Genomic DNA, 21,531 nt, shown 5'->3' with positions numbered 1-21,531 from the left:
GTCTCTCAAAGCACTGTCTCTCTGTCACCTGAATGCCTGCTCGGGCTCTTTGGGGACCTCGGCAGAGCATGTTCATGACTCCTTTCTAGTTGTAGTCTGGGTTTTCTTCTGGGAAAAGTCATACAGCTGGTTTGAATCCATGTTACCTCCCAGTGTAGGGTCAGAATACAGCTGTGGTGTGTACCTAGACTCAACAGCACTAAAGAACTAACCTGTGAGACAGCTATAGCCATGGAGAGCTCTAAGGGTCTTGTTTATGCTTCTGCTTGTCCCCAGAAGACTTACCTGCCTGGACTTCCATTTCTTCCACTGCTAGAAAGGTGATCTACTCCCCATGTTCACACTCCACAGCCTGATGAACAGCCGCATACTGCAACCTGCCTGTACTCTGCACATTCCCTTCCAAGAATTTGTTGCAGTAACTTCCTACGCCAATGATTATCACCTCAAATTTTCACTCCTCCCTCATAACTGACATAATTTGACTAGGAAAGAGTGACTAATGACAAAACCATCAAATAAAGAGTAACTGGGTAGTAGCTGGGTTCCTGGGCTCTGAATTTGAAAATTAATATTCTTCTAAACACACAAATGCAAAACTATTACGGGACTGTTGGTAATTCTATTATAACTTTGTAGTTTAGAAAGAATTACTATCATTTAAGAAAATTGGTTTCTTGAGTGTTTCAATTCAACATTCCTCATGAATACAGAGAATTGCAATGTCAAACTTTTGGATTTAGGTAAAGCAATTATAGAAAAAAACCCCAACATAGAATCACACAATCAGTTTTTATTACACAAAAGACTGAAAAGTAGACTAGTAACTTTTATATAAATTTTATATTGTTTTCCCACGCAATTATATGTGAGTTTGCATAAGTAGTTCCCTCCATTCCTTTTAGAGTCATATCAGTTAGTACAACATCCTCTCTCAAACTAAGAAGCCTTATTTCTCTAAGCAGATTACATTCCTAAATGCAATCACAATTAATTATTTAAACCAGGACAGATAATACAAGTAAAGAACTTAATTCAAAATCTGTAATATTATTTCTCAGGAATGCAGAAAGTAACTCTGCTGATAACAATAAAATTCCTTTCACATTAAAACATCTCTGAAAACTTTCTTATTTTCTACTTTGCTCATTGTAGGTAGCTGAAGTTTTTTTATTTTTTGATTGGTTTGTTTTGTTTTCTTGCATTTAGGAACAAAATCCAAATCAGAGGGTAAGAGACATTCCTTCCTGAGTGACATTTGCACAGGTTCCCTAGTCTGCACCTGCAAGAACAAACCAAAGCAGCTTCTCACATGGATGGGCTCTGTACTGGCTCCCTGTCATCACAGGCATTTGGCTTCTACTTCTGTATCTCATTAAGCTAAAGTTCATTTGACAATGAGACATTTCACTACCTATCAGGACACAACATAGACTGGCAGCTCCCTCTCAGCCAGGGTCCTGCTTGCTGTTATTTAGTGAAGGAATAAGGAAAAAAAACCAACAACAAACAAACCCAGCAGTGCTGTAGGAAAGAAATATGTAGTGCTTTTATTGACTTTAAAAAATTACCTTTCTTCAAATTGCCTTTACATAACACATGAAAACTTTAACATCATTTGTATAAATATATCAAAAGGAACAAGTATTTTTTTTTAAAAAATAGTGTTTTGGCTCAGTAAAATAATGTTCCTATCCCTAAAGCTAGGTATAACAAGTAGCAGTTTTTCATTCAGTTTATTCCAGTCAGCAAAAATAATTCAGGAGGCCCAAGGTTGCTGGAACTCTGTTGGCTGGCCCATGTAGTGTCAGCTGTCAACGTGGAAGCGTAAAGTTAGTATTATACCCTAGATCTCAGACTACAAATACCGTACTTCTAGGGTCTAGTCTTCACATTTGATATAGGCATCTTCTTACAGGAGAGGTCTGTGAGCAAATCATATAGCTTCTGTCCTACCAAGTTCTTCTATCACTGAGAACTGAAACAACTATCCTTGCTCAGATGGATCTCAGTAACTTTAGATGTACCTCCAGGCTCTTTACCCTACAACAGGCTGTCACAGAATATACACCATACTTAAAAGCTGTGTGCGACAGATAGGCGAATGTGGCACATGACCACAACTGATCCACCCTTGACACTCCCATCTTCACCAAACTACGGAATGAGACTAGAATACAAGCATGCGCTTGTATATACATCCATGACATTCAGCAGTAAAACACTCCAGTACCATGACAGTTTGAAAGTCTCATGTTTCAAATGCATATTTCCCCCTCCTATCCTGAAATGAAGAGATTCTTATTCCATTCTTGCCAAACACACGCTCAATTCACAAAGCTCAGAAGGCACTGTCTCTCAGAAGCAGAGTTTCAAGTTTTCCAGCATACACCAAGGTAACCAAAGCACTTTAGGTGTGAGAGGAATCTATTTCTACTGGTTTTGTCACTTATCAGGCAGAACATGAGTCACACCATCCCACATTCACTAAGCAGTTCTTCCATGGGATGGCACCTCACACTTTCAGTCATGTTTGGTTGAGAATGGAAGCATAAGATGGTAAATGCTTGAGCCATGAAAGAAGAAAAGGCCAACACTGCAGTGTCAAAATGAAGAGACGAATTCTGAAGGATGTAGAATATGATATTTTTTTTTCAGATGAAAAAGTGGAGATATCACAGGATCAACTCAAAGGGAAAATTTCTGCCCAATACTCTATTAAGCAACAGCCTTCAAGGACAGGTTGGCAAGTGATGGAGTTTGACACAATAGTTAAGTTGGTTGTTCCAAGACAAGGGAGCTGTATGGAAAAAGACAGGCCACATTAAAAAAAAAAATAAATCCGTTTAAAATCAGTCAATTCCCTCCCCCAAAAAAAGAACTGAAAGTACCTCAGTAGTTACACTCAACATGCACACTTAAGTTTTAACAAGTTCGTTTCCCAAACAACTCTTTGGAAGGTGCAGCTCCAGCCCCACTTCAACTAGCCCCAGCCAAATTTAGTACCCAGTCATCTCAGATTCCTTGTATCAGGGCAGAGGGAAAGAAGAAAAACAAGCAGCTGCAAGGGCAACACAGGCCATCTCTTTCACTTTAGAGTACTAAGCAACAATATAATTTTAGCTCTATTTTCTAAACACAGCTGGAGCCAAAATACATGGTCCTACCAGCCCTTTTCTTCTCCCATATCACCCTGAACCCTCCAGGAGCCAGATAAGCTCACTAATCTGGGAGAAAACTATACCAAGGAAAAGAACGGTTTCTGCCACCATAGCTGATTCAGCCAGCTCCAGCTGTCAGAGCCGATAAATGCTGGAACCAACTCCCTGGCTAGGAACAGGAGAGAAAACCTGCTCTCCTTCAGCAAGAGCAACCCATTAGAAATGGGTGCCATGCAGCCCCTTGATCTGGTCCTTAAAGTAAGGCAGATGAAGCCAACCATCCTATACTCCTCACAAGACAGTCTGTATCATGAAGCTAATTGTTCCATTTGGGTAAAATAAGAACAAATATATTAAGCCATTTAACTGTGGGGGAGGAGATGAAGGGTTGTCACCGTAAAATCCTCTAGAGAGTAGTTTTTTGACTCAGTACAGCATTAAAGCGATATTTTTATGCTGCCTGCATGGGACAAGAGACTAAAAATGGTACAGTTCTTTACAATGTCAACAAGATCAGGGAAGAGTATTTATACTTTGTCAGGTTCAATAGCACTTTGAGGGGGCTGGGCTTGTCTTTTACCGTTTCTCTTGGATGGTAACACACTGATGCAGTAATGCACTGATGCAGTAACACAGAGGGATTTATCTTTCAGCAAACTGCGTAAGACAAGTAGCAAACTTCTAACGAAGTTTTGTGTCCTTTCCTTAAAAAAAAAATGAAAGAAAACCACTTACTGCCATCAGCCATCCCCATTACATAATATCATAAGTTGTAATTAATACAGTTCTCTTCATATTCAAACTTTAACTGTAAAAATTCCAGCAAATCACAATGCAATTCTTGGAAAAGGCTTCACGTACTTCCTACGTGATATCCATGTCATCTCTGTGCTACTGATGGCATTTCAAAGCATTTTGTTGTTGTGGACAGAAGAAAAAAGATTATTCACATCTGTAGATGAAGCTGTAGTACCTTCAATCCAGAAAATCTGGATAAGATTGTCTGCACAAAACAGATAAATGTGACCTTCAATCAATCCATCACCAACTATGTGAATGGAATCAGTCATTAAGTGTCATTCTTCTTTTGTTATTTAGGGAGAATTAAAGTCTTTTGGTAACAAATGCAGCCCTGATGAAGATCCATTTTTTCTCGACGGCATGTGGTAGCGCACTTTCTTCCAGAATCTAGTACTTGCCGAGTGAGACCTTTCTGAGAAGTCCCCTTTCCATCGGATCGCCCCATGCTTTTCCTTAACATACTTGATGGATTCTGGCATGGTTGCATAATCCTGTATTTTTTCCAGTTCAATGAGAATTACTTTAATGCCATCTTGGATAAGAGCACTATACATGGCTAGCTGCTTTTCAGATACATCTTCTAGAATACTGTAACAGGAGGGTTCTGGTATTAAAACAATTATCACTCTTCTACTTTGATGGATTTTTTCATCAGCAATGCTGATCACAGCTGTAGAGGAAAAGGTTGTACAAAATTAAGGGTTAATGTTTCTAATTTTTGTTACTAGTATGTTGCAGTTGGTACACTCACTGTTTGATAGGACAAGGGGGAATGGCTTTAAACTGAAAGAGGGTAGATTTAGATTAGATATCAGGAAAAAATTCTTCACTATGAGGATGGTGAGGCACTGGCACAGGCTGCCCAGAGAAGCTGTGGCTGCCCCATCCTCGGCAGTGTTCAAGGCCAGGTTGGGCAGGGCCTTGAGCAATGTGGTCTAGTGGAAGGTGGGTGCTCCTGCTCATGGCAGGGGGTTGGAACTAGATGATCTTTAAGGTAATTTCCAACCCAAACAATTCTGTGATTCTACAATTTTTGAGCCAACACACTTTACCTCACAAATAGGGACAGAGTAATAGCATGCAAGCAGTTACATTGTGTTAACCAACAAGTAGAAATTTGGCCAATGCTACACAATCTGACCCCATCAGCATGCACTTGCATATTCTTGTTTTGCATAAACAGAGGAAAGCTACCAATGATCAACTACTTGTTTTGCTAACGTCATTTTATCATCATCACAGGTGCAACAGCAAAAAAAAAACAAGTTTCAAAACCATAGGCCTAGATAAAACTCATCTCCAGATGCCTAGGCTAGCCAGACACTAAAAAAAACTGGAAGAGCTAAGCAATGTCAGGGGAAAGGCAAAGATAAACAGACTTCATAGAAGCACCTAGTGCCATATTTCTCATTGTCCAGCAGAGAAAATAGGAAAATAGCTCATTTGACGGTGGTTGATTTTTACAATCACATCTGATTGACTGGCTTTTCTGAGTTGTATTTGCAGCTGCCAATGAGAAAAAACTCGAGTGTAATTTGTCTTCAGGTAACTTACCTTCTCCTGGTAGATCATCCCTCCCAAATATGAAGAGGTTATACCCACACTGTCTTTCTAAGACCTCTGGTAGTATCTTCAGAGCAAAAATATCTGATGAATACAAGCAGCTCTCTCTGTTTTTTGGATACACAACATAAGCATCATAGATCTTCCCATCTGAAACTAAAGAGCAAGCAACAGAAGTAATACGAGAATGGATTCTAAAGACACAAAAGCAAGCAAGCAAACAAAAATCTCTAAACTCTGGGGTTTTTTTCCCCACTGGAATCTTTGTTTTAGGTCCTAACCCTGCCGTTAGCTAAGCATATATAATTATACTAAGCCTGAAATATTTGTAGAATCAGGCCTTCTAGAATTCAGCATACTGGATCTGAATAGGCAAAAGAGACATGCAAAATGAAGTTGGTTTTAATATTCTTTTTTAACTCCAAATTTAAAAAATGTTATCACCGAATTATTTGGGAAATAGGGGTTCTAGTAATACAACTGAATACTTAATATTACAGCTGCCATATAACTCAAAGGTAATTTTTGTAACCTGGAGTTTCAAAGCACAGCAACCACTTAGACATGAAAACAAAACCAAAGTATTTGGCAAAATTCAAGATCTGAATGGTATTAGGTATTCTGAAACAAACTTTTCAGAAAGATCAAATTTAAAAGACTTCAAAGAAATACAACAGAACCTCAATACCTCTAGAAAATACCTTCTGTTTCTCTAGCCAGGTATTCCCTCTGAGATGCCAGGAAATGACCCATGATTTACCATAGTCTCATAGACAGCACCCCTAGCAACATTTTTCTGAATGGCAGGAATTTACAAGAAGTAAAATAATTGGAAGTGCCTTCAAATAGAACATGAAAGCAGGTGAAATTTGTCCTGGTTCATCTATTGAAAGTAAGAAACACCCAACAATTCCACTGTATTACTCCTTTCTGTAAGAAGAGTAATTAAAAGAAATCTGCTTCAGAGCACCATTCAAACCACTGAAATATGAAATATGTCTTCAGAGAAAGGAATGATAGTTCTGGATTCCTGGAAAGTTGCTGATTTTATCCCCTGCAGATGCTTTTGTTTTCTGAACTAATTCTAAGCATCCTAAAAACATGTTATCCTTTCAAAAATCCCAAGGAAGACTGATTAAACTCCATTAGGTTAGCTCATTGCTTTGCAAGGGAATGTGGAGCCTTGTTACAATACAGAGTACTGTTACACGAACATACCTTTTTTACCCAGGAAAAGATGGCAGGAGTCCCGATACCAAAGCACAATATCAATTTTGAAGATCTTGTAGATGAAAAGAGTAAGAAACACTAAAAATACTAAAGAAACTCCTCCTCCAATTAAGTAACCTTGAATGTTCCGAGCTGCAGTAGGGTGGAATGAGAAGAGAGAAAACAAACAACACACAGTTATACACTAGAACCAGAGAGACAAAATTGTTTAGCCATTAAAATATTTTTTAATCAAGGAATTAATAAATAGGACTGGAAGTTTGTCATGTATTCCTTTCTGCAAATATTCAAAAAGCCTACTATTCCATTTCAGAGAATTACTTTAGCAATGTGACAAATGAGGCTACTCTTCAGCTGAAATATGAAAATATTGACATATAGACAAGGGCAGCAGTAGTGAGAATTCCTGTATAAAATCTTATCAGTCAGAAAGCAAGAAAATCAAAGGTGGGAAGGTGATTCCTGACCATGCTGTTCTCCCCAGCTTTCCATTGTCTCTAGCCTCTTTCAAGATCTGTCATCGAATTTACTAATTTTCTGTCCTAAAAAAAATCACTCCCCACAAACTGCATTTTTTAGTTCATGCATATTAAATTATTTGTGAGGTTAAATCCTGCCCTGACAATCTTTACGAAGAACTTAGTTACGTAACAAGCTAAAGCTCAGATCCGCTTTTTAGTCAATTACTTGTTTACAAAGTGGCCAGTTAAAGGCAAGTTTGAGAATAACTTCTGTCAAAGGATTGGCTCACAGCTGACAAAACCAGCTCAACTGAAGCTCAATAGACCAAAGGCTATTTTTCTTCAGCCCTGCATTTGAGTTTTCAAAGCCTGCTTTACCTTTAAGTTCACCTACTAAAAAGAAAATGTCCTGCTAGCTACCAATAGGTCAAACTTATCCGTGTCTCTGAGCACAAGACTGGGCACAAGACACATTCTCCAACAAGTGGCAGGATGCTCCCAATCAACATGCATGAGCCTATCTAGAAAGTGATAACACAGCACATGCATCAGTAATGGAAAGTCCATAACCTTTCCAAGCAATCTATTTCATTTCTTCATTATTATTATTACTGTTAGAGTTTCTCCTACTACGTAAGTAGGTTATTTTTTTTTTCTCCTTTCTCCTGGCGATCTGAAGTCTATTATTTGTTACTGAAGGATAGCACAACCAGGTCCAAATATACATTCATGGCCTTTTGACAGTCCACACTTAGTCGTCTCCCTTCCCAGCTTTTCAGAGAGCTGGCCATTTTCACTGCTCTTCTAGAAACACAATCTCCTCCAAATCACATGCTTCTTTAAGTACAAGTGTGTAAAATGAAGCACAGTATTCCACTGAGGTCTGATACTTGCTTCAAATAAATTGGAGTGTTTCAATAATATTTCCTAAAACACTGAATGAGAAAAGACAAATTAAAAGTGCTGTTTTCTTTAATTTTGCTAATAATACAACAAAAATTTCACTAAGAAAGGTATTGAGCTGCACTGCCCACTTTGCACCACAGTACATCATGCAGTTTTAGCTCTAAGTAGGGTGTTGTCAAATCGAGATCATCCTTGATAACAATATTATCAAGATTAGATCTCTTACCTGGGCTTTCCAATTTGATGTAGGCTGTAAATTGTTGAGAACCATATATGAAGTGACAGAAAAATTTATGTGCATAATCCTTTACTTTCACTTCTGAAATGTTAAATTTTGTTCCAGATACAGCAAGTCCATGAGGCATCCCCTTTCTGTCATTAAAAAATGGTAAAAAGTAAACATCTGTAGAGAAACTGAAATATCATTGGTTAATATGTGAAAGATTCATCTATCCACTATTACAAGAACATTCATTTTTTACCTCTGTAAACCTAAGAAGCCAGTGAAGCACAGTAAATATCACCCCTGTAACAAACAACTTCATGACCAGAGGTGACTTGGCGTTTTGCATACATATTAGGTTGCTGGCCTTTATTGCTGAGTGGGACAGAGTGTATCATTAGCAGTTTTGCAGATGACACAAAATTCAGAGGGATAGCTGATACACCCCAGGGTCATGCTGCCATCCAGAGGAACCTTCACAGGTGGGAGAAGTGGGCTGACAGGAACCCCATGAATTCCTAAGCAAAATGCAAATCCTGCACCTGAGGAGAAATACCCAGCCCCTGGACTACATTAGGAAAAGCACTGCCAGCAGGTTGAGGGACATGATCTTTCCTCTCTATTCAGCACTGGCAAGGTCACACCTGGAGTAGTAGGGCCAGTTCTAGGCTCCTCAGCATATGAGATTCCTGGAGCAAGTCCAGTGCAGGGCCATGAAAATGATTAAGGGAGTGGATCGTCTATCATACAAGAGAGAAGGGACTGTTCAGCCTGGAGAAGAGAAGGCTCCAGGGTAGGGGGTGGGTGGTGGATCTTATCAGTATGTTTAAATACCTTATGGGAGAGAGTGGAGAAGAGGGAGCCAGGCTCCTTTCAGTAGTGCCAACTGACAGGAGAAGAGGCAATGCGCACAAACTGAAACACTTTCCTATCTTAAATTCCAACTGAATTTTTTTTTTTTAACTGTCAGGGTGGTCAAACACTGGAACAGGTTGCCCAGAGAAATAGTAAAGTCTCCAACTGTGGACATATTCAAGACCCAGCTGGACAGAGGACCGAGCAACCTGCTCTGACCCTGCTTTAGCAGGGGGGTTGGATGGTTTGATTGGGGGTTGGATGAATCTCAAGAGGTTTCTTTCAACCTAAGTGATTCTGTGAATGAAAGACTATTCAAAACAGTAATAACTAGTAATAAAAGTGCCAGGATTCTTTGTACTGATGATAAAGCAGAGACCTTTCTATGCAAACTAATAGACTTCCCAAGCCCATATTGTCCACAGCCAATGGTGTAACCAACTTGTGAAATAATGATTCAAAGAATTCACAAAAGCTGAGTGACCATGGATCAAATGGCAATAAGAAGGCTGGAGATACAACATGCTATCATGCTAAATACCATCCTGCTCTAAGATTTACAAGTGTAAGGTGTGGAGGAACTGCAGTAGGAAGGCACCTATAAACTAGCATCCTACTCTATATACTGAAGTGACATCACCTTATACAACCAAGGAGGAAAACTCATTTTGCAGAACATCCTGAAGAACCAGTTTCTATTACTTAAATAATGGCCAGCAACTTCTGTCATGGGATGCCAATACAAACGTCACCATTTTGCAACATGTTCAGACTTATTCAAGTCAGCTTTAAGTTTCCTCCCAGCAAAGAGTTACCTCCCAGGTGTAAGCCTGAAGTCCGTAATGTTGGCCATGCCTGCACCATGGTTTGCTATCATCAAATGCTCCACAAATTTAATTGCTGAGAAATTGCTACTATTTTTTGAAATAAAACATTATTATTACAATTAGATTAATTTCTCTGATATTGGATAACTTGCTTTGCACTATTAATCCTAATTAGAACTTGCACAGGACATATTTTGCACATCTCTGCTTCTGGCATGAAAAAAATTATCGGGCAGGATAGCGATGAGTACTAGAGATCACTTCCAAGCAAGAAAAAAAAAAAACTTGAGAGAATTGCTTTGAGTGTAACATATCAAATACTTTTCAGGAAGTGTTTAATAGCAGCACCAAGTTGGCTTCAGAAGAAGCTGCAGTTACTGCAACTTTAAAACAGCTACACAGAGCTGCACATGTGTCTTAACTGGCGAAGCTGAGAAACTTCATGCCCTAAAGAATAATGGACTTAGTTATACCTTAAGAGACCACAAGCTGGGGTCCTATATTTATAAGCAAACAACCAAGCAGACAGATCTATAATGAAACTAATAATTCACTCTAAGGGAACTTTGGGACAAAGGAGAACTAAGATTCTTTCTGGAGGCCAGATAGGGATCAATGAAAAAGATAGTTTTAAAAGGAGTATGAAAGCTAATTCCCTTATTTTGCATTGATGATGGCACTTGGTGGAGATAGCAAAGCTTCTGCATGACTGTGAGCTGATCAGCTGAGAATTTCTATTTCTTTTCATACTATATTTTAAGGGTTGTATTTAACAGCAGTGACTGATAAACGAGAAAGCAAACAGTACATTCATACTGTGCTGTCATAGACCAGTCACTGAGTGAGAAAGGTCCTGCTCTCTCAAAAGAATTGCTGGTTTTATCAGCTTCAATTGTATTTAATTTTCCTGAAAAAAAAAACCAACAACAAAAACAAAAACAAAAACAAAACAAAACAAAACAAAACAAAAAAAAAACCACCAAAAACTAAATGTCCTGCAACAAGAGTTTCTGTGTCTGTCCTTAGAAAAGGACCAGCTTCACAAATAAAAATAAGTCAAGTGATTTTTGTTTGGAACAACCTATCCTTCCCACATTAATGCCAGAAGGCAGGCTTTAATCTATTAGCAAAAAAAGACTGCATAAGAACAGATGCCTAAATAAGCCTTACAAAATCATGTTTCACAACAGCATTATAAAAGCCTACGTATGATTGCTTTATTACATTTGTATCTGATACATCAGTATTTATAACAAAATGGTTTGGGGTTTTTTTTATCCCAAGCAATATGAATATTATGTACTTAATGTAGACTTCCAATCAGTTTTTCAATGACTACTGGCATCTAGGCAAATGCAGTCAACTTTACGGTGAATTCACTGCAAATTACTGCGTTTACGTCACCTACAAATGCATTTACAGTTCAAGGTATTATACTTACTCATAATACTGTTCCCTGTAGGTGCTATCAAAGATATCAACATCCTCATCGTCAACTTGCCAGAATGGAATCAAGCCATTTATGCCACTTGATATATTACATTCCATAACTACATGAGAACCTACAAAAAACATTCAAATATGGAAATTGAAGGTCTTGTAACAAGCAGGATCAAGTGATTGGGGAACAGCTTTGAAAAGGAGGGATACTGAAAAACCCACTTACCTTATGAAAAGCAGAGTCCTTAAAACTCATCCATTTGTAATCCACACCTGGGTGCCTCCGATCTGGATATAAACTCCACCCTAAATGTAGGTGTTCACATCTACATGTAAGCTAGATGTCTACGCTAGCAGCAGAGTTCACGTCTGCCCAAGTCCACTCACATACAAGTAGACACACCTGGACCTTATCAACTGAATGGCTCTCCAGACTCCACTGAAAGCTCTCCAGGGCTCAAATCAGTTGCATGTATGCAGTGTGGTGACATCTGAGATGCTCTCCAGCATCTAAGACATCTGTATGGAGCCGGCAGATAGGACTTCAGATCTTCAAGAAACCTGTACTGCTAGAATAGCCAGACCACTCAAACCAGCACTAGACATTTATGCGTAGGCAACTGAATTGAGCCCCCATTGATAACAGCATGACTTAAGGATCCTAACTCATATGCGGATACTCATGCGTAGATAACTACACCCTGCAGCTGAATCCCATGTTTGCGAACACACACATCTTTACTCCAGATCAGAGTCTTTTGGCCAACACTGTCTACTGGGATGGTTTCTGAATACTCTCACACTTTGCTCACAGAATAAGCTCACCTGTCACTCCTTTGCCACCAAGAGTCCAGATCTTACAGAATACTTCAGTATTAAGAAAGCAAGCCAAGTTGCAGAATTGCCAATGTACCTCAAAGTTTCATTTACAGGAAGGTAAGCAGCTTTCTCGGAGTCCTTTCCTTCTGTATTTTACCCATGGAAGTCATGATTTGATAGCAGAAGGTGGGCTCTCAGATCTATGTAAAGATCTCGGTGTTTCGTTTCCTAGAACCACATCAGATCTAGATGCTTCCACCAAGGAATGGTGTCTATCAAAAGTATGGAATAAACCTTTAGCTCACACGCAAAGCAGTTACCTGAACAAGAGTTCACATAGAAACCACAGATGCTCCCCCATTTCTCCCCTGACAATAATGAATTTTTCTAAAGATGGGGTTTAGTGCATTTCACAGCTCTTGGGAAGGAAGAAAAACCCTTAAATGTTCCATGCCCTCCATTTCCATACATTCGTGAATGTACTGTTAAGTAGCTACACAGCCTTCTCCTGCAATTTCTCATCCAAAAAGCATACAAATGTTTCTAGGTTCATGCAGGTGTTTCCACGTTATGCCCCACAACCAGGCATTTAATGGGAGCAAAGATTTTTCTTTTTTTTTTTTCATTAAAAAATAGAAGTCACATTAAAGGTACAGAACAGAGAATACTTTTGAATGGCAGTGCCCTTTTTAAAGAAAATAGAACAAAAACCCTATCAAAACAAAAACCTTCACCAACTTCCTTTAAAGGATCCCCTGTAGTAGAGAACTGTTTGTAGTTGTTCACTAGCCCACAGTAAACCCACTTTGTGGGTTTGTTCAGTAGCCACAATAAACCAACTTTGTGGGTGGAGCCACTATGTCTCCTTTTAGTTTCACGTGTGACTGCTTCGGTCCCTATGTGGAGCCAGAATCTCAACACAACCTTTCCTCAGAACTTAATTACCTAATTGGTAATAACCCTTCCTCAAAAGATTACAAGATAGCTTAGATGCTGCATTAGGAAATTCTAGTAAATAACAAATCACACTTCTCCAAAATCAGTTAATGCCCTTTCTAATCAAATACTTTGTTCAAAACAGTTCCCTCTTAGTGCACAATCAGGAAAAAAACCCCATTACAGTTCAAGCAGCTCCAAATATCATTCTTCTGGACTACATCAGTACAACACAACTCTGTCCAATATATGGTGCAATTTAAACATGTATAGGTTTGCTTAGAACGACTTGCCTACCATATACTTGGCCCACAGAATCACATAAAATAACTGAGGTTGGAAGGGACTTTGGGCAGTCTCCAATCCAATTTCCAGCTCAAAGCAGGACCAGCTCTGAGAACAGACCTGCTGAAAGATTTATCCAGTCAGGTCCCGAAACCTCCAAGGACAGAGACTGCATATCTTCTCTGGGCAGCCTGCTGCACTGCCTGGCTGACCTCACTGGAAATAAGTTATTCCTTATATCCAGAATCTCCTATTTAAGAAATTTCTAAGATAAACAATGCATGGGATATCCATCAACTAGCAGCTCACTGTTTCACAAAAGATCAGAAAGCTTTCAATACCCTAGAAAGAGGAATAAAATCCAAGTTGTGGAGAGGGAAAGGAGACAGGAAACAGAGGAGGAAAAACTACTGAACTCGTCAACTGGTAACTATCCTAAGATGTTATATATGTGTAACCATATTTCTATGGATACTGAAGATATGTCAAGACATGGACACTGGGAAGTGGTACAAAGGACAGATGGCAAGAATAAAATAAATACATAAATGCATCCTACCCAACACTGCTGGTCAAGAGACTCCAATCTTAGGCCCACAGTCATCATGTCATGTCTGTGTGCCACCTCCTCCCTCACGCCCCAGTTACTCGCAGGAATCATATTCTATTATCTGTCTTCCAGATATTCTCAATCCACATGCCTATCTCCCACTCTTGCTGAAGTCAATGGAACTGTTTATGTGTTATTTCTGACAGACCAGTGGCTTATTGGTTTCACTGAATGTTAATGACTTCTTAAATAGCCACTACTTACCAAGTTCTACTTCAACTGTATTATTCTTTGGATAAATAAACTCTGGCCTCATCTGCAGTGGTCTTTCTAACAGAAACAAAGAGAAAAATAAATCTTCAGGCAAGAAATTTTCCACAACTTACTTCAACTGATAGTTTTACAATGGTTTTATTTTATTGTCTGGTACTATTGTAGCTCCATACTTAGTACCACTTTCAAATTTCCAACAGAAGTATCTCATGAGTTTTGCTGTACTCTATCCAAATTATTCTATTGTAGCTTCCAAATTAACAAAAGGCTTTAGTTTACCTTAAAAATACTTTTTTAAAACAAATCAGATTTACTGATAGCTGATATCAAAGTAATATAAAAACCAGAAAACAAAACAAAAACATATGATTAGCTTTGTCAGACAGATGGATAAGTAAGAGGGATTGTATCAACAAACTCCTAGACCAGGTGAATATCTATTTAAGTAAAAGAATAAGCAAGCACACACTTAAGCTGGGCTGCATGATATACAGACTCACTGGTAGTAACCCACTGTTCTTGTATTACCTATCTAAAGTCTGAATTTGGATTTTATCTAAAAAATGAACACCTTGCATGCAGCTAACTTTTCTGATAGGATACTATCATGGTACTGGCAAGGTCATCAGCAATGCTACCTACAAAGATGCAATCACAATGATCACAGCAATAAATGACAGTACTGGGACAGTAAGGCAGCCAGTTCTGAGCCCTGTGTGCAGAAGAGCACAACGAAGTGACAACAAGTAAAGCCAATCCTTTCCAGAGGAAGATTTATTAACTTCATAATATTTATACAGCTTGTCACATCTCCTTTCCCATCAGTTGAGATTCTACTGAACTTTGTAAGCAAGCTCACCAACAGGGCCACAAGCAGGTGTTTTACTGTGATGGTCTCAGAAAAAAAATTCTTCTTTTTATTTAATTTAACAGTGGATTATTTGTTTTAGCAAAAATACACATCCACTCAATCCCCCTAGTAATCACTGCTTCCTCCTAATTCTCATTCCTAACCCTGCATTTCTCACTGCTCCATGACAATTCCCCCTCAGAGCAATGCTCAAAATGCATCAAGAATTAACATGCACCACTGCATTTCAATTTTCCGTTCAGGGAAAAATTAATTGAAGGTGATTACAACTCTAATTTCACAGAGCTGAAAAGTAACATGCCAAATAGTTTATGCCTTCATACAAATATTTACAGCAGAGCCAAAAAGAGAAGAGAGTAACCTCAATGCACTCACCTTTAACCTCTAGACTCACGGTTCTTGAAACATTATATTGCTTTCCCATGTATGTGTACACCATACGGCATGTGTAATTTCCTCTGTCTTGTACAGTTACGTTGCGAATTAAGATAGCATTTTCACCCTCCGCCAAAAGAAGTCGCTTGTCTTCAAGAAATCCAGGCTTACACTCCTAAACATATCAAAAGTACCTGTGATTTAAGGGAACTAATAATCTGATAATATTTAATAAGTTACTGAACTCTACTGATTATTAAAATATTTGACAAATACTGATTTATTTTTTCTGCAAGACACGATATGGGTTCTTATCCAAGTATCATTACACTCCAACATGAAGTCTGATGATGCCTTGTTGCATTTGCACTTTCTAAAAATCACTGCAGCCAACCCTATAAGGTTTCAAATGCTGTGTTTTAGTTCACTGCTTTCATCTAATAGCTTGACAGTTAGATATCTCAAGTGCAACAGAAGTTATTACACATGTTTATGAGAATATATGCCTGCATTGCCACTTCACCAAGATGAATGAGAACTGCTGTAGCAGTGCCTCGTGCTGTCGAGTGTATTACTGTTTCTGTGGCAGTGCAAATGCAGTGAAAAACTTCCTTCTCTTTCCTGACCTATAAGCAGTATAGAATCATTTCATCTCAAAAGATGTAAAATAACCTTGGTGCTGCACCTATACATGTACAGGCCCAGAATCAGAATTAAGCTACTTTAGAATTTTACCTTAATACAAAATACATGTTTCTAAGCTTGCATAGTCTACAGAGTATTCTAGCAAAAACTGAACAAGAGGCATAATAATACCACACCATGATCACTAGACAGGACAAGCCGAATATTCTGAAAAACTGAAATTAATTAAGCAAAGCCCTGTATATAAAGAAACATGTAAGTTTTTAAACTTACTATCTAAGCTTTTAAACTTATTATCTACAAGAAATAATCAAAGGATAAACTAGATTTTCATAAATCAACAAGCCAAAATATATGTTTTTCACTCTGAAAAAAACTTGCAATCCAAAAATGGACAATTGGATTTTTAATATTCTTCCTATACCTCCTTACGCCTCCCCAATAGTGTAGCAAGATAGATACCTTACTCAAACTGCAGAGGAAATTAAACCTCTCTTTCCAAAAGCTGCTTTTACACAGTTATTTTATAACACATTTTAAATAGATTATTTTGTATTCTGTATATATGAAAAACACATGCACAATACCTTATACCAGTGTACGTCAGGCTGATTATTGTCTTCATCTTTAAAATGTTCTAGATCAGGACATATTATCTTTCCAGTATTTCTGCTTGTCACTTTTTGTTCAAACCTCATTTTTCCATTAAAACACAAACCGTTATCATTCTTAAAAACCGCTAAATTTATAGTTTTTTTCTTAGAGTAGTTCAGGCTCCTGTAAGGAGAACAGCAGAGAAGTCACACCATTGACAATATGGTTCCTTGTTTCCACCAAGTCATTAGCAATAAGGTTCTTTGTTTCCAGCAAGTCAGGGATATTTCAAAGACAGAGATTTCCACATCTCCACCAGCCTTGCCTCTAACACCCCTGCTACATGTCCCCTAGCTCTTAAACATCCCCCTCAGCTCCTCACCCCCTGTTCCAGATTGAGACATGCAAATAAGCTCTGATTTTGTGTTGTGAGCAGAAGTAAGGTCTGCTCTGGAAGCATCACAGGGGATGCAAGGATTCCTCAGAGCTGATGCTCTTCAGAGCCTCCAGCACCAGCTTACCCTTGCCATTTTCAACACTACATTTGCCAAAACACAGTAGTGCAGGGTAACCTAAAACGTATCTGCATTGGAACATCCTCTGCCAAATAAGCAGAAGACAGGTTTACCTCAGCATTCCTTGGAGAGACATATCAAGAAAAACAGGCTGTAAATCTCAGCAAAAGAGAAGCAGAGCTTTTGAATAACATACACATCAAGGTGAAAGTATCATTTCACAGCAATAGCTCACAATAACCTGTAGTACAGTAGCTCTGCAGAGGACCAATGGCACTAGAAACCAGAAGCTGATGCCAGAAGTAAAGGAATACTCTCTAATAATTTTTTGTTCAACTCTTCATTTCTCAATGCTATGCTAAGGGAGAAGTTGCCAGAAGAGTGAACTACATGTCTGGACAGCCCTGGCATTAACTTCAATACACTGATTTATATACTATACTATTTACATACTGCACCTTGACAAGCTCTGTAATTAAGGTTTAAGTGAATGATGCACAAAATGTAGCCTACAATTAACACAACTGAACTTCAAGTTTTCTGTCCTGCTGACCTTTATGCAGGCCAGGGATGTGAGGTGTCCACGGGAATACATCTCATAGCTAGAGTAACTAGAAACAGCAGGAAAGACTAAATCAAAATTATTTAACTGGGTAGCTTCGAAAGGATTACATTTCTTCTGACTTCCAATTTTAGCTTCATTATCAACACTGGAGCAAGAAGGTGCAAAGGCCTGAGACACTGGAAGTTTTTGTTGATCACTGTTAGTACACTCACAACCCAAACGCCTTCAGTATAGCTGTATGCACACCAATACACATAACTGTCTAGCACATTGCTTTGCTCTTCAGACACATTCTCAGTTTTGATCAGGAACATTTGGTAATGTTTTAAAACAAAACATAAGAATAATTTTCTGCCTTTTAGTTTAGATTTTCTAGAAGGGCTCCCCAAAAGCCGCTATGCTCCTCAAAAAGTCTGTATATGGTGATACTGCATGCAAAACAAATAAACAAAGCAACCCACCCACACAAACCACTGTTAATATTATCACGCTTTAAGATGAAGAGTCTTCTGTATGAACCACTTCTGCAGTCTGCAGTGCTACATGCGTGGAAGGAAAGAAAACAAGGCAGCACACAGAAACAAAAAATATGGCCAAAACAGTACTTTTAACTCTACAGTGCTTTAAGCTCTCTACCTAAAACAAAAATTCTGTACATTCAAGTTCCACAAATGTATTATCACACCTGTATTAGCACTCAGCTGTTGCCCTCCTTCCTTCCTTACCTTACATTACATTCATAAAGTCCAGAATCTTCCAGTGTTGCAGGAATAAACCAAAGCAAGTCCTCTCGCTGATGGATCCTGGCCCATCTCTCTGTGGTTACTGGTGTAGAACTACCATTTTTATACCATGTCAGATTGTAATCAAATTGAAGGGCTGGCAATATAAATATTGGGCAACTAATAGCTGTAGGCTCTCCAACAAGTACAAAGTAATCACAAATAATGCATTCTTCTATTGAAAAAGAAAGAAAAAAAATGAAAAAATTATCAATGCTTTTAATATATATACTTTTAAAAATATTAATTATAAAGGAAACTGAGTCCTAACTGCTTTCAGGACTAGAGCTACAGCATGTCTCTTGAAGGTGGCATTCCACAGCTACCTTTAAGTTCCAGAAACCAATCTCTTTGGACTTTCTTCATAGGAATCAGAGAGAAGCTCGAGTACTCTAAATTTATGTGGCTAGATTTAAGAATATTTATGTTGATTTGTTCATTCCATCCCCAACTTCAACCCAAGAAGAGGCATTCAGCATATGTTCAATATGCGGAAGAAACACCAAACCCCAAATCCACTACCTTGCTCTCAGTAGCAGTTTTCTGCTAAATACACAGAGCTCATCTCTCGCAGGTGTTCTTTTTTTAAAATGGTGATTTCAACAATGCATTTAACTTACCAGCACTGAGGAGAGGTATCAGTAGAATGAGACTGCCAATAAGCAAAAACCTAGATGTCATCTTTTGCTGCAAAGAAGAATATTTTCCATTAGTGTAGTAAGAGCGTTCAAGCTGTGCTGTTCTCTGCACCCTGCATTACTTCTTAATAAGAAGCATTAGTCATCTACTCCTCTTTCCACATGTTTACAAGAGACACAGCTACTGATATGCAGAGACGCGTAAGGTTTCATTCTTCAAAATGTTCTTGTACAGTTGAGGAAACACTGCTCTTAAGTGCAGATGAACTTGTAGCTTTTTGAAGGAGGACAAGCACACTATAACTCCAGTGTGACCTGGCACTTAAAGTCAAGTGTGTGGAAACAGCAGCTAATACGAATTGCTGTGGTCAGACACAAAACAAAGCATTTAGAATTGTAATTTCACTTCACATCTCAGGACTTCTTTGCAGCTTTCTCCAACAAAGATGTGACTGAGCAGACACCCACTGCCTTCATGGCCTGCAAATGGCTTCCACAAAGCATCTAAATCTCAACCAAGTCCTGCTCCCCTCTCAGATGTGGCTACTTTTTCTTGGGAAGACATCATCAGAGCCCTTGCAAAGCCTTCTGCTATCAACCACCTGGAAAACACTTAACTCCTTTGCCTTCTGACAGCTCCTTATCAGTTAAGGTCTGCATTTACCTGTTTTGCCTTTCCTCAGTTCCTGCCTTTTACATGCTGCTCCCTCCCACCCTAAAGCAATCTGTTTTCCCACATAAGTGGCTCATTGCAAAACATTCATTGCACAGGTCCTAGTTAATATGTGGCTTCTACTCAGCTAGAAATGGCTGAAAGAAGAGATGGTGTTCCCTGAAAAACACTCATGGCCTTGACTTACTTTTATATCCAGTGTAGATCACTTTAGTGACAAATAAGCCACACCAGCTCCTTCTTTTGAAACATTTCATACGCAGATATGTTGGGGTAGTAGGGAGGGAAACACAAAGCAGAGTTCAACACTTTAGTGTAACAGCTTCTGAGTATGTACTTCTTCTGGACAGTTTATCTGACAAAGCACTGATAGCATAGTTTTTATATAGTTGCCTTGTATGTGGTTTTCCTTTAACTTGCAAATGAGCTGACACTTCATTCTTGGAGTTTCAATTTACCTGTAAAGAGTGGAGAAGAGGTAAAAAATGGATTTTACAAAACACATCATCTGGACAGCAACATACCCATACAACCCCAAATTTTCCACATACATCCTAAATGTAAAAGCAAGAGCATCCCTCTGCCTACACTAGAGATGACTGAAAACAAAAGAGTAAGAACAAAACTTGCAGTTTTGACCAAGAATTCTAGCAAAGGCCTTTGGAAAATAAAGTTTCTGTCAAAAATAGCATAAGATTACACAGGTGTCAAGCACACACCAAAACCAGGCATAAAGAGCTACTTTATAAGATAGCTTTAACTACTAAAAGGAAACAAAGAATACTTAAATTTAGGGCAAGAGAAAAATAGCTAAGCAATCCAACAGGTTAAGCTTGACATTTTGCATCCATTACTGGTCTTCAGTACCACGTGTGGCCATCTTTATAATATTGTATGCTAAAGCCCAATTTTTTATAAGTTCTACTCTTCCAAAATTCACACACACACCACCTTCAAATATTGCAGCAGTAAAGCTTGAGAACTCTAGAAAGAAGAAAAAAAGGCTCTAGCCATTTGTAGTTACAATACCTCACAGCATATAGAGCATTTCTGTTTTGGTCAGGTAGTTTCAAGTGAGCACACAAGGTTTTTACACTTTTTCTTAAGCAGACCATACAGAGAAACACTACCAAAATCCAGAAATGTGAAACAGCAAAACTGATGTAAAAAGCAGATGTTTGTTAAGATACCTAACAACTTTAGCCTTGTAGTGCCTTCTATCCCAGTCTCAGCAATATGAAATGGCCTTGTGATACAACCATAGAAGCTCAAAAATCTCACTTATGTAGAGAGAATGGCAATTTCATTGATGACACTGCCTACAGACTTAGTCTGGAACACTGCTTCAGCTCAAAATTTGCTGGGCTCAAAGGAAAAATATATGTGAAGTCTTTTAAGAAACAGGCAAGGGGAAAGACAACCAATAACAAACAAACCCCTGCACCACCGATCATGTTTGTGGTTCAAGCTACTAAAAATTAAAAGGTTTGATTTCCAAGTTACTTTCCTAATATTTATCTTCCCACAGTTAAAATACAACTTA

At 38.6% G+C, this 21,531-nt stretch overlaps 1 protein-coding gene across 1 annotated transcript; it reads right to left on the bottom strand.

Annotated features, from left to right (window-relative positions):
- Positions 1–2,405: 2,405 nt before the first annotated feature.
- On the bottom strand, positions 2,406–20,238 carry LOC308218727 (interleukin-1 receptor type 1-like). The gene is made up of 12 exons (XM_080613090.1): positions 20,176–20,238; positions 19,298–19,364; positions 18,621–18,852; positions 16,809–16,998; positions 15,577–15,751; positions 14,322–14,387; positions 11,469–11,589; positions 8,349–8,494; positions 6,744–6,887; positions 5,517–5,681; positions 3,897–4,632; positions 2,406–2,800 (listed from the first exon to the last, which is right to left on the bottom strand). The coding sequence occupies exons 2-11, from the start codon at positions 19,356–19,358 to the stop codon at positions 4,256–4,258; spliced, it is 1,677 nt and encodes a 558-aa protein (XP_080469216.1). The 5' UTR covers positions 19,359–19,364; positions 20,176–20,238; the 3' UTR covers positions 2,406–2,800; positions 3,897–4,255.
- Between the last annotated feature and the right edge of the window lie 1,293 nt (positions 20,239–21,531).

The sequence above is a fragment of the Psittacula echo genome (genome assembly GCF_963264785.1).
Source record: "Psittacula echo genome assembly, chromosome: 3".
NCBI classification, from domain to species: domain Eukaryota; kingdom Metazoa; phylum Chordata; class Aves; order Psittaciformes; family Psittacidae; genus Psittacula; species Psittacula echo.
Note: the sequence above shows the minus strand (reverse complement) of the source record. Positions and strands in the feature narration are given on the sequence as shown.